The 12,218-nt window shown below is 38.2% G+C and overlaps 1 protein-coding gene across 2 annotated transcripts in view; it reads right to left on the bottom strand.

Moving 5' to 3' along the window:
* The window catches only part of ARHGAP10 (Rho GTPase activating protein 10), a 110,247-nt gene that overhangs the window by 50,278 nt on the left and 47,751 nt on the right, over positions 1-12,218 (bottom strand). For both annotated transcript variants that reach the window (XM_082237623.1, XM_082237624.1), the window contains exons 11-14: positions 11,179-11,260; positions 10,192-10,234; positions 9,961-10,026; positions 3,426-3,500 (exon numbers count right to left, since the gene is read on the bottom strand). In XM_082237623.1, coding sequence (XP_082093749.1) covers positions 3,426-3,500; positions 9,961-10,026; positions 10,192-10,234; positions 11,179-11,260 — 266 coding nt within the window. The remainder of the gene's footprint in view (positions 1-3,425; positions 3,501-9,960; positions 10,027-10,191; positions 10,235-11,178; positions 11,261-12,218) is intronic.

Here is a 12,218-nt window from a genome sequence, read left to right as displayed (position 1 = left end):
CAATAAGAAATTTAAGCTAATTTTATTTCATTACCTCATTAAAAAGAAACTTAAGAAATTGTTTGTGCAGTGACACTTTGAATACTCGCCCCCCCAGCCTTCCCAAAGTGTCACTGCACAAACAATTTCTTAAGGCTGCAGGGGGCAAGTATTATTTTCTTTTATAGTAATAATAAACCTTGCTGCTCAAGAGCCATATAGTAAAAACATATTCACATGTAATGACTGTTTCTGTGCAAGAAATTGCTAGAAAATATTCACTAAAGCTATGGCATCTAACCAGAACACGGGGGAGTATGCTGCAGAATGAATCTATAATTAAAGGGAGTGAAGTAATGAGTGAGTTATACTTCCACATTTCTTCTTTTACCATCAAACAACTCAGTCAATGTTACACAATACATTGGCCACCATATCAATTTCATTTCCTGTAAGTAGGAAGTGGCTCAGTAAAACTGAGCTCTAAAATGCCTGACTGATCAAACACCACAGATTCTTCTTGACAAAGAAATGAAACTGCATTGACGATTTCTTTAAAATATAGTCCTGTTTTATCTTAAAGATAGCATGTCACAGTCCAATGCATCACAAATTGACTGATGAACTTTGTGATTTTAAAAAATATATACATGTCAATTTGTTTTTTCTTATGGTGAGTGATAGAAAATTTAACAAAAACTAAAGCAGTAGTAACTGACACTAATACATTTTAGATTTCACATATAACTGGGCTTGCCAGAGCAGCAACAAATCAAATTAGGTCTCCTTATTAAAGGTGTAGTCCTTTCTAACAGAAACCAAGTAATTCTCTTCCAAAAGCTATGCCAACCAATTAATTCTTATAACTGAATATTCTGTCTAATTATGTCAATTATTGAAACTTCATTTAAATAATACAAATCAAGTAACATTTTCGACCAACTTGCAAGCATTAACTACTATCCAAAAGGCATGCCTAATTTTGTTCTTGTCTTTCAGCATGCTATCCTCTTCCAAATCTTGAAATGTCTGAGCAGAGCAGAGCCTGGGGAAAGGGAGGGGGTGAAGGCTGAGAAAATAAGAGAACTCCCTTCTACTCCTCTGTAGCTATCTGGATAAGCTCTCTCAAGACAGAAAGCTGATGGGGCTTTGTATCCAACCATTCTCACCAAGAACTAAGCCAAAACTGGTGCTCTGAACCAAAATGATCCAGAACTTGAACCCAGGAAGTGAGCTGAAAGGGGGACAAATGGGGAAAGAGTTGGGTGTTAGTTAGAGCCCTCGATTTCCCTATACACATACCCAACAAATTTGCTGGGCATTTTGCTAGTTGATATATTATATAGTTACATATGAAGATGATGTGTTGATTGTTATTTAGGGATTAGTACAGAGATCTTTACCCAATGCCCAGTAATGTTCTGCAGGTAAGGGGAAAAAAAGTATTTGAACAAAACAAACTGGATCAGATTTTTGTTTGTTCTGTTACCATACCATGGGTTGGGTCCAGACTTCCAACTGTTGACAATGAATTCCTCCATTAAGAGATCTATAAGCTCAGTATATGATCTGAAGGAACATGAAGCCACTACTTTGCTGAAGCTAACCTGGTCGTGCTTGAATGTATGACCAGCTTGGAACTACATGTAAACTACCTTGGGTTAATGATGAAAGACAAGTGGGATATAAATAGACAGCAACAGGACCATTGTGTGTTTGTTGGGGTAGTGAATCTATATTGTGTGATATCCACAGTCAAGACCAGTTTTGTGACTGGTGCGTATAGCACTTTTTCAAAACTCAAAATGTGACAGCTGGTTCAAAGAGATTGGCAGCCCCTGGCCTACTCATAAAACAGAATGTGATACTTGAGTGAATTAACTCAAGTATCACTTTAGATCACAGGTGAGGGATTATATGTCTGAAGATTCCCCAAAGTTGAAAGCTCCATTCTAATTGCATTATATTGTGGAATTATATGACAGTACATGCTTGGCTGAAAAACACCTTTGCCTCCAAACAGCTTATGCAGCAGTGCAGAGCTAAAGAAAGAAAGCACAACTGCATAAGAATATGTGACTATTTAAACTCTCAAAGTATTTATTTAGCTAAAATTATTTTCATAATATCACGGACCTAGATCAGCAAACTTCCTTTTAAGGTAGTTATCATTTCATGTGAATGCAATAATTCACTTTATTTTATTCATTCTAAATGAACATGGAACTGCCTTCAGTTGTTTCTTTGCTATTTTAAATATCCCAAGTGCATTGTTAATAGCTAAACAACTTCCTTATGAAAACTCTGAATTCCAGAGCAACCACCCACATCTATTTTGTTTCACTGGCTTTTGATAATCTTCTTTTTCAGTTCCCGATGCTTCAAGATTCAGGGAGGTTTATATGCCGTCTTTGAACACCACAAAATTGCTAACAGTGATTAAAGATATCAAGTAAATTAATATTTAGCAACATCATTATGACAAACTGACATGACATGGGATACAAGATCTCAAGCCTGACATGCTATCGTAACTCCTAATAGACAGCCTGTTAAAACAGAGCCATACAGGTGGCAAGGATTTGACAGCAGCATATAATATAAAAGTGCTTTGCCATTCACATAATGTCTGGGGTAATGAAATGAATTCACTTGTTGGTTTCCTCTAGTTTTCTCTGCCAAAGAACACTGTGTTATCAGCACAGATGGAGCATGCATGGTTCTGGAGAGGAGCCTGTTGCAAACTAGCTTCTCTGAATATCAATGAATCCTTGAGAATCAGACCCATGCTGCTGTGAGGTGACAGGTCTGGGAGCCTCAGAAAACTGAAATAATCCCAGTGGTCTCATCTGACTGCATGTATTGTCAAGCGCTCTGGACAAGAAGTCTGGAAATAACGCAGTTTTGACTGCTGTGGCGGGGTTAGATGATAGGCAGGTGAAGAATTTCATCTAAGTACCCATACCTTGGGGAAGGTGGTGAGGTGCAGCCAGAATTGTGGGTTGGGATAAAGAGAAAGTTAAAACTTCACAAAAAAATGTTACTAGGAGAAAACTTCTTACAGGATCACTACCAATCAAAATAAGAAAGGATATTAACATATAAGGTGTGCACTTAATAGATGTGCAACAACATTCAGCTAGGAAATTTAATCTGAAATAATTCATTCATTTATTATCAACTACAGTCAGTCTTCTGTATCACTCCTTATATCACCTTTCCTCTGGATATGAAGCTACAAGCTCCTTTGATCTACTTTAAGAATTAGTTTATGTGCCATCTATGATCTCTCCAAAAGAGTATCCTGAACATGTTAGGGACCAAGATTCTAGAAACCGAAGTGCTATTCACTTTAATCCTTCCGTAAGTTTTTCTCCAGTACAAATGGGCTAGGTATGGCATGGTAGAAGAGGATAAAAAAGTGGATATAAAAATAAGAGGCATACCCATCAACAAATTCAGAAGTCTCTGGACCCTTGAACTCACCCCCACAACTCTGTACAGTCCTTGGTCATTTATACCTGGTGGGGATACAAAAGCACAACCCAAAGGCATTAGAAAGGTAAGCTTTGAAATGTCTCCTGAACAATCAATCTCAGAACTGCATTCATTATCATAACGTCTATAAAAAGGATGCAAGACACCTAGGAAAGATAAGTGGGAAACATGATTTAGACTTATTATATTTATTTACACAACTATTGAGAATTAATTTTTTCATCTGGAGTAAGAGGAATGCACACCTTAATTTAAAAGTCCTGAAAAGACACTGAGATTTCATTTCATGGATATGGTAAGTTGAGGGACTACGGCAGCTTTGGAGTCTCTAAACAGGAACATCACTCATACACATGCATCACTGAAAATATTTTCATATGTTCAACGCCTTTCTCTCTGGATGGCTGTAATGTACAGGGAATTTGTCCTCAGTTACAGCAGAGCGTTCAGAGAAAGCTCCTAAGAACAAGGCAGTGGTCAACAACTGGCAGGCTTTGGGTCAGATTTGGCTCACTGTTCACCAACATTGTTTCCTATAACATACCAGCTCTCTCTCAACACCCATTCCAAATCTGCCACCAACTGAGTTGGAATTCTCACCCACAAACCAGGTGACAAAAGGAAAATGGGGGAAGATTCGAGAAGGAAAGAGAAGGATACCAGTAGCAAGGAAACAGGCATCTCTTAACTATAAAGTGCCTACTTTAACAGAAAATAGTAATTTCTGTGGGATTTGTCTTCCTGTCACTTCAGTACTAACAAAACTAGTGGCAAACCGACCACCCATATATGAATAAAAAGCCTGAGGCATGTGTAAATATTCATCTACAAGTACGTCTGATGCCTTCGTGAAAATTATTATGCAACACAAAGCCCAGAAGGATCTGACTGGAAGTACTTTTAACTATGTGGATACATTCTGAAGATAAGAGTAGGATCAAACTACATTTCCCCCCATTAAACACTTTTTTATCACTGATATGATTGGGTGTACCAAAACCACAATAACCACTTTTTAATCTGTAGAAAATCAATCAATCAGTCTCTCTCTCTCTCTCTCTCTCTCTCTCTCTCTCTCACACACACACACACACACACACGATAGTTTGTACAAGTACTTGTATAATTTACATCATCACATTCCTCTTTCTAGTATATCCAGCATGAAGTGCCCAAAGAACCAAGCAATGGAACAATTGCAATTTCTATGCAGCAGTTGTGAATAGCCTTCTCTGAAGTCCAGAGACCGAAACTGAAAATCTAGGCTATTTGTACTTTCAAGATGTTTTTGTACATATTCTTGATCACCGTCAGACTCTGATTTTGTTAATCAATGTTACTTATGCAAAGATCTGAACATCCCCATCTAGGGGAATGGAGTTATCACAGTGCAGGGCAGTATCATACAAGCCCTACCATCTCCATTCCTAAGGCTGCATTTTATAGATGAACTCTTGAAACTGTCACTTGCTACACATATGCTCATCAACATACCTTTGTCAAATGCACCAAATCCACATAGCTGTGATTTCCAAAGTAAAGTCTACAAGATGTCATACCCCAGAAACCTGGACAGAATTTTGGTTACATTGCAGAATGCTCGCTCTCATTCCTTTTAGTGCTATTAGTTTAATAAAACAGGCTGGCTTTCATAGGATCCCCAAGCCCATGACTGGCTCATGAGCCCTCAGTAGTGTGCATACAGCTCCTGTCATAAATCCAAGTGATAATGAAACCACAAAGCAGAACTTGAGATTTAATCACAATTTTGATGGCATTACGTAGTGTAAATCAGGGCTAAGGGATCTTTGACTGTCTAGATGTTGCTGAACTACAACTCCCACCAGCCCAGCAAGCATGGCCAATGGCCAGGAATGATGGGAGTTGTAGTTCAGCAATATCATGTTGCCCATAGGTTCTGCATGCCTCGTGTAAACAGTTAGGAAAGTGTAATTCTTCAACTAAGATCTCAAGGGCAGTTTAAAATTTAATAAAATAAAGGAGGGAAACCATGAGATAAAGGAAGATATTTCACTTTTTCATGTCATTTGCAACCCAAAACTTTTTTCAATGCATAAGGGAAAGTTAGATGCTGATACAGAGCTTGCGACATCACTAGGTTTAATGCTACAAAACTGCACAGTAAGAATCTCAAAGAGCTGAAAACATTCTTGACAACCAATTCAGCTTATTGTTTGTGTACGTCTCAAAAGTTGCAGCTCTGATTGTGTATTGATTTTCTGAGTTGCTAACATTACAGACATTAAGAACAAAGTATGCTGACTCAAGAAACTGGTGACTTCAGTGGATACCACAGTAAGGATCCAGGCCAAGCCTCAAGAACCATATGAACATGCACTACTACAGAACCATATCACAACAGTTATACTGAAAACTATAAATAGGTAACTATATAATTGGTTAGATGGCTGCCCCTCAACCATTAATTACAATAGGTAAGGCATAATAGTGAATGATACATTTTTTTTTGAAAAAATATACATGATTTTGTTGTTGTTGTTTAGTTGTGTCCAATTCTTCGTGACCCCATGGACCAGAGCACGTCAGGCACTCCTGTCTTCCACTGTCTCCTGCAGTTTGGTCAAACTCATGCTGGCAGCTTCGAGAACACTGTCCAACCATCTCGTCCTCTGTCATCCCCTTCTCCTTGTGCCCTCCATCTTTCCCAACATCAGGGTCTTTTCCAGGGAGTCTTCTCTTCTCATGAGGTGGCCAAATTATTGGAGCCTCAGCTTCACGATCTGTCCTTCCAGTGAGCATTCAGGGCTGATTTCCTTAAGAATGGAGAGGTTTGATCTTCTTGCAGTCCATGGGACTCTCAAGAGTCTCCTCCAGTACCATAATTCAAAAGCATCCATTCTTTGGTGATCAGCCTTCTTTATGGTCCAGCTCTCACTTCCATACATCACTACTGGGAAAACCATAGCTTTTACTATACAGACCTTTGTTGGCAAGGTGATGTCTCTGCTTTTTAAGATGCTGTCTAGGTTTGTCATTGCTTTTCTCCCAAGAAGCAGGCGTCTTTTAATTCCGTGACTGCTGTCACCATCTGCAGTGATCATGGAACCCAAGAAAGTAAAATCTCTCACTGCCTCCATTTCTTCCCCTTCTATTTGCCAGGTGGTGATGGGACCAATGGCCATGATCTTAGTTTTTTTGATGTTGAGCCTCAGACCATATTTTGTGCTCTCCTCTTTCACCCTCATTAAAAGGTTCTTTAATTCCTCCTCACATGATTACCTGGCACAATAATTTGGTACTGTCTAAAAACCCAATAGATTTTCTAACAGTATCTGACGGCAGCTATTAAATATCTTCCCTAATATGCTGAATATTAAAGCCAAACACAGGAACAGATGAAGGACTTTCCCAACATATTTTTCTTTGACTATAGCAGCTGAAAAATTTACCAAAATTGCATGAAGGGCCATGTTAATTGGTGGGGTGGGGGGATTTTTAACCCTTTCTTAGCATACTATAGCCCAATAGAAATGGTCCCTTAAGATTGTTGGCTGGTGGTATAGAAGGCAGGTACACTACGTGTACATATCTTGTAGCAGCTGGGGGAGTAATTTCTATTGAGAAACAGCATGCACCACAAGCACCACACCCCCAATCAAATTCTGTCCCTTGCCACCTCCCCCCCTTACCTAAAGGAAAAGGCATTGGAAGAATCTATCATATCTATTCCAGCAATAAAAGAACCTTAATCACAAGGTAACTTATTTTCAAAAAAATGGGGTGCTATAAGAACCAGTTGCTGACTTTATCTCAGCCAGAAATATTAGTAGGAAACTTAGTATAAAAGACAGCACATTTTTTGTTCAGCTACTAGTAGCATTCTTTAGAAACAAGGTATTTCTAACATTGAGAAAACAAATTCATGGCCATTGATGCAACTCTATACCAATCTCCTAGAGGGTTGTATAATACAGAGTAGGGTCAGTAGCACCCTTGTTTCCAGCTTCAAGACCACACTTACAACTTGTAGGAGTTATCACTTTCTTCTTTTTAAAACCAGTCCTTATGTATGAAGAAAACCTCCACCTAATAAATTTCTCTGTTTCAGACTGCTGTAAAAGCAAAGGTGCAGGGTTGGTGAAAATGTGACAATCCTTAGCATTTATTTGGTGGACTCAGCTGTAAATTCTCCCTAACAGATATGCTTGAGGTCTTTTATTATCTTGTATCTCCCAAGCACCACTGGTAACTTTGAGGCAAAAGGCTTACATATGAATATTCTAATATTTATTTAGAGGATCAAAAACAACATTCCACTGATACCACAGCAAACCTGTAGTATATTTAATTTTTTAAAAGAGCATTAGTTTGTGACAGTAAAGTTAAATATACTACAAGCACATTTTGAAGATCAAAATGTTTATATGACTGGCATCCTACAAAACTATTCTTTAAGGTTTTTATGATTCATTGCATAAAAGATCACCTATCTGCTGGATAAATCGTGTTTTTTCTCCATCGGGAACTTTCCCCCCAGTTTCTCACCAATGAAGCAGATATACATTTGCTACAGAAATACAAAGAACGACAGCTTACTGCTGCCCTCTATCTTCATAAAATGCATACTAGATGTTTTTCAGAGAAACTTAATGAATTCTAAAGGAGGGGGGGGAATGTACACCAAACATATAAAATATATAATGAATGTGGATACAGGTAAGACCGAGCTGCATAAACAGTGTCTTTTACCACTGCCACTATTCCCTACGTAAAAACATAACAGAAATCAGTATGGAATTCTTATGAAGCTGTTCTGTGTTACATGCTTAAGGGCAAGTGATAGTTGTGTCCTACAGATGTTAAGCCACATCACGCTATATACTAGATCAATGGTTACTGACGCTCCCCCCACCCCCTTGAAAATTGATCTGGATAAGTTACTGGAAAATCCAAATAAGAGGAATTAAACTGTCTAACTATTCATGCCCTTATAGTATTTCAAAGGGTCAGAAGATACTGCAGCCTCATGAAGGGAAGGTGATGAGATATACAGTGCATGTCAAAAAGTACAGTGAAATAAATGAATCTCACATTGATTCACTGGGCCCCAAGTTAAGACTAGGTATCTGAAATATTTAATGCCGATCTCAAATTGACTTAATACTTTTTAATTATACCTGGCTCTTATAATTGAATTCAAGTTAATGCTTGCTTCTGCAGTTAAAGAGAAATGTTTAAGTAAGGAGGTCTGTTCCACATAATCTAAAAAATGCAGGATTAACACTTAAAAATTATCCTGCTGTTGCCCAAAGAGCTGCCTGGTTAGGCTTGTCAACTCAATATTCCATTAGGTATGTAGAAATCCTATTTAGTGCTTCTATCCCATCTTCAAATGTAAATTGGTGGTGCATTGACAAGAGCTATGGCAAAGTAAAATGACAGTAAAGCCACATGAAACGTTAGTTTAACTAAGCCCCAAAATAAATATTAAGTTTTCTGATGCATGATCCCAAGTAACAAAAACCGCTATCTGCATCCCCTCTCACTGTATCCCCTCCCAGTGGATTTCAAGAGCGAATCTCCAGGTTGCAATCTGGCAACCATAATCAGAATATATGCAGACACAACTGTTAAGCTTATACAAACACACACACACACACACACACACACACACACCCCTTAGGTTTTTTGTTTTTGTTTTTTAAAAAAGCCTGCAGTAAGAATTTATTTAGAAGATATATTCTGAACAGTCATTACCTTGTAAGAAGCAGATGAAGCACAAAGCTCTAGTTCTATTACACATGATGCTTTATATACTATTATTATTATTAACAGCACTGAAAAGTAGTACAACATAAAGATGGCTCGCTTTCAAGTTTTTCCAAATATTTTCTAATTTTGACTGAAGCCTTGTGAAAAACCACACACACCTTTACAAAGAGCGGCAGTGCCATGGCAGTTAACTGCATGACCTGCGAACTAGCAAGATCTCATTTTAGCCATGAATTCACTAGCTGTACTCACATTTCATGGTAAGTCATGGCTAATGGTTTACCATGAATGCTCAGCTGCTGCCACTATGGGCTCCTCACTAGCGAGGGGGAGTAACAAACTGCAAATGTTGGCTTAGTGTTGCATTTTAACTGAGGGTCATGGTTTGTTCTGTTAAAATAAATCATAGCTGGTAAGCAAAGAACAAACCTTGGCTTCAGATCCTATCAGTTTTACCTCTTGTTTCTAATTTTGGGGCCAGTGCATGGTTCTTGTAAGGACTAATCCAAGGTATATGAATACTATGATCCATTAAGACAAATGCTGTAAAACTCACACCCATTCCCCCCAAAATGTATTGTCATTTGTCTTCTAGCACTGTTGTGCAGAAATGTCCTTTCCCTCTCGTAATACCGGAATCCCTATCAAAGCTCTGACGATCACTCTCTGCCTTTAAGCTCAACCAATAAACCTTCATGAAACGCTACCTTGAACTGAGTTTGCCATTACCTCTTGTTTCAACAGCACTTATGCATCTTCTCAGAATTGTGAACCCAAGCTTATCCAACTGTGCACCTAGAAGGAGAAACAGTTTGAAAATATCTCAGGTCTATAGTACACTTCCCTTACAACAATATAAAGACTAACAATGGGAAGAAAAGCCTACTCAAACATATAACTGTTGCTTCTTCAAAATCAAGGTTATTTTTAACAAAATTACAACTGAAGACAAGTACTTACTTCCTTCTTTTTTTATGTTAGCCCTGTTCAAATTGAGAAACACCTGGCAAAGAGAGACAGAAAAAATATAAGTACACTCAAATTCAGGCTTTTTTTTGGGGGGGTGAGAAAAACGAACAAGCAAAATCTTCCCTACTAAACAGAAGTGGGCTGTTCCATCATAGCCAACAAAAAATTATGGTGCATCAGTACTGGAAGTTAAGGATTGGACAACCCAGCACTTGTAGTCCATGCTGGCCTGATTCACATGTCAAATTAAACCAGTGGTTCTCAAACTTTTTTCTCTGGGCCACACTTTCAGAATAAAATTTTGCTCACACGACACTTGTTTTTTTATCGATAAGAAATACATTGGAAAACAAAAAGAAACAACATCTAGCAGTGCTTAATTTAAAGCATAGAACACAACTACTTTCTAATACGATCACGAGTCATCAAGAGAGTATAAAACAATGCAGCTACATAAGAAACATAAATCATTCCCAAAAATGTAATACTAATTGTCCTTGAAACTTTCTGACATAGTTGCCATCCTCTCCTGCCACATCAGTATGGCATGCCACACCCTTTGAGAACTACTGCATTAACCATAGTTAAAAAAAACAAGAAAACTATGGCTTAAGGTTACTGGAGCACACCACTGAGAAGTTCAAACTCCAATCCTTCCCGAGTCCTGCTGCTACTTCCTCACCAGGGAGCAGGACAAAGTCTGGCTTGTTGTGATTCCAAACCTGGGCTTGTGGTTTGTTTGCAGAGAAACAAAGCACAAATCCAGGTTTGGACATCATGATCAGCCAGATTCTGTCTTGTCTGTGGATTCACATTAAACCACAGCTTCATTTTAACTAGATTTTAATGTGATGTGCAAACCAGGTTGCTGTGACAATGCTCAACCTATATTAACAGCATAAAGAAACAGGAGGTTAGTCTATGTTGTAATATTTTGCCATCACAACAACAACAAAAAAATCATAGTTTTCTTCTTACAGCTTCTTTTCCATCTAAGGCTTCGAACCACTGGTTTCTGTCCTCTTCTGAGAATGCTTGCATGGTAACAGGCATACCAGGTCTACCAAAACACAAATGAAGGTAAATAATTAATTTTTAAAATCTCTAATGAGCATTAATAATCCTGTCCAAATTATTATCATAGGCACTCTACAAAAGCAATATGGGCATGTTTGAAACCATTAAATATCCTTGAAGTTGGCATGTAATATAGTCCACTATAACCCTTATTTTAAAAGAAGTATTAAAGAGAAGATACAATAGTCAAACCAAAAAGGATTGGGGAACAGGCAGGACAATAGATCATAAAATTGTTATGCAGTATTATTTCTAGTTGCATTAGTGTTAGGTTCTATGTGGATCAGGGGCACAAGAGAGAATCTACCAGTTTTACTTGTTTAAATTTAGTCCAAAAAGTGCTTAAGATCAAATGAGCAGCCTTTGATCACATTTCACACAAACTTATTAGAAATCCTGGACGCTGCTACAACGAGCATAGGGCTGCCTTTACAGGCTATCTGGAAACAACTGTTAGTGTGAAATACTACAACATGGTTGGTTATTAAGTGGGATTAGACATAGAACACAACTTTAGTTCTTAGAGAGTTACAGTAGACTTCCTGACCATTTTGGAATGCAATTCATAATTATGGTTCTGATCAGCTCAGGATCTGGTTACTTGAAGGACTGCCTTTTCCTACATAAATGTAATCTGCACATTAAGATCAGACGTTGGCCTTGCTCTTAGATCCTGTCCATGAACTGGATGGTGACCGCTTTAAGGGCCTCCTCTGTTGAAGCACCCCATTTTTTGAATTCCCCTCCCAGAATTGCACCATTTTTGGGGAGGTTTTTACTAGCCCAGGCCTTTTTCAGTGTTTGCTGTAGTGACGTGGTTTTGTGCTGGCATTTTATTTTATGTCTGGGTGATGCAGCTACATGTTTTATTGTGATTTTATAGCTTTCTTGCTAAAGAGCAGTCTATAAACTTTCTACATAAATATGTAAGTTGCTACAAG

This window comes from Podarcis vaucheri, assembly GCF_965113315.1.
Source record: "Podarcis vaucheri genome assembly, chromosome: 9".
Classification (NCBI taxonomy): domain Eukaryota; kingdom Metazoa; phylum Chordata; class Lepidosauria; order Squamata; family Lacertidae; genus Podarcis; species Podarcis vaucheri.
The sequence above is the reverse complement of the archived record's forward strand: the minus strand, read 5'-3'. Positions and strand labels throughout refer to the sequence as shown.